The sequence below is a fragment of the Helobdella robusta genome (genome assembly GCF_000326865.2).
Source record: "Helobdella robusta unplaced genomic scaffold HELROscaffold_79, whole genome shotgun sequence".
In the NCBI taxonomy this organism is placed as follows: domain Eukaryota; kingdom Metazoa; phylum Annelida; class Clitellata; order Rhynchobdellida; family Glossiphoniidae; genus Helobdella; species Helobdella robusta.
The window spans coordinates 596,973-597,942 of NW_008705453.1; the positions used below are offsets into that span (position 1 = coordinate 596,973).

Genomic DNA, 970 nt, shown 5'->3' on the forward strand with positions numbered 1-970 from the left:
AACAACAATTATAACAACAACATCAACAATAATAATAATAATAATAATAATATTTACTTACTACCAATCACCGCTTTGCAGGGCTTAAACATAGTTGGATGTTTGCCAGAAGAGCACGGAAGTAAAAGTATGGAAAGTTACGACGAATTTGTAAAAGGGCAATGTATAAACAGTATGGAACGCCAAAAACTTATCTTACTACGAAACGATTTTAATGAAAATAATTTCAAAATGCTCCAAAATAATATGGAAGGCCAAAAAAGATACGTTGATAAACAAGTGCATAGATATTTAAATCAACTTAGCGTTGATGAATTACGTCATCAGCAGCAGCAACAACAACAACAAAATCAGCAGCAACAAATCTTTGGTAGACAGATTATAAATGGGATTGAAGAATCAATGAAAGAAATGAGTAAAGAACAAATGGATGATGTTTCGATTGAAAGAATGAATGAAAGGACAGCCAGTGATGAAATGGATGAAAGAGTGAATGACAGAACGTCCAGGGATGGAATGAATGAAAGAGTGAATGAAAGAGTGAATGAAAGAGTGAATGACAGAACGTCCAGGGATGGAATGAATGAAAGAGTGAATGAAAGAGTGAATGACAGAACGTCCAGCGAAAAAATGAGTGAAAAAGTGAATGAAAGAGTGAATGAAAGAGTGAGTGACAGAACATCCAGCGAAGGAATGAGTGAAAGAGTGAATGAAAGAGTGAATGACAAAACGTCCGGTGAAGGAATGAGTGAAGGAGTGAATGATGAAAGGAATGAGAGAAAGTGGAAGAAGTTACTTAGGAAGCACAAAACGCACGTAGATAAGCAGACCATGGATGATGACGATAATGATTATGACGTCATTGTGAACAACAACAACAACAATAATAATAATAATAATAATATAAATAATAATAACATTGCTGCTGTGAACTCTTTCAACAATGAAACACTAACTAAAAAACTAATAA

General features: G+C 34.0%; 1 protein-coding gene across 1 annotated transcript in view; it reads left to right on the forward strand.

Moving 5' to 3' along the window:
* Window positions 1-125, forward strand: part of HELRODRAFT_182068 (hypothetical protein) — a gene marked incomplete at both ends in the record, with an annotated part of 2,665 nt that extends 2,540 nt beyond the window's left edge. The window contains one exon of the mRNA XM_009031820.1: window positions 82-125. Coding sequence (XP_009030068.1) covers window positions 82-125 — 44 coding nt within the window. The remainder of the gene's footprint in view (window positions 1-81) is intronic.
* Between the last annotated feature and the right edge of the window lie 845 nt (window positions 126-970).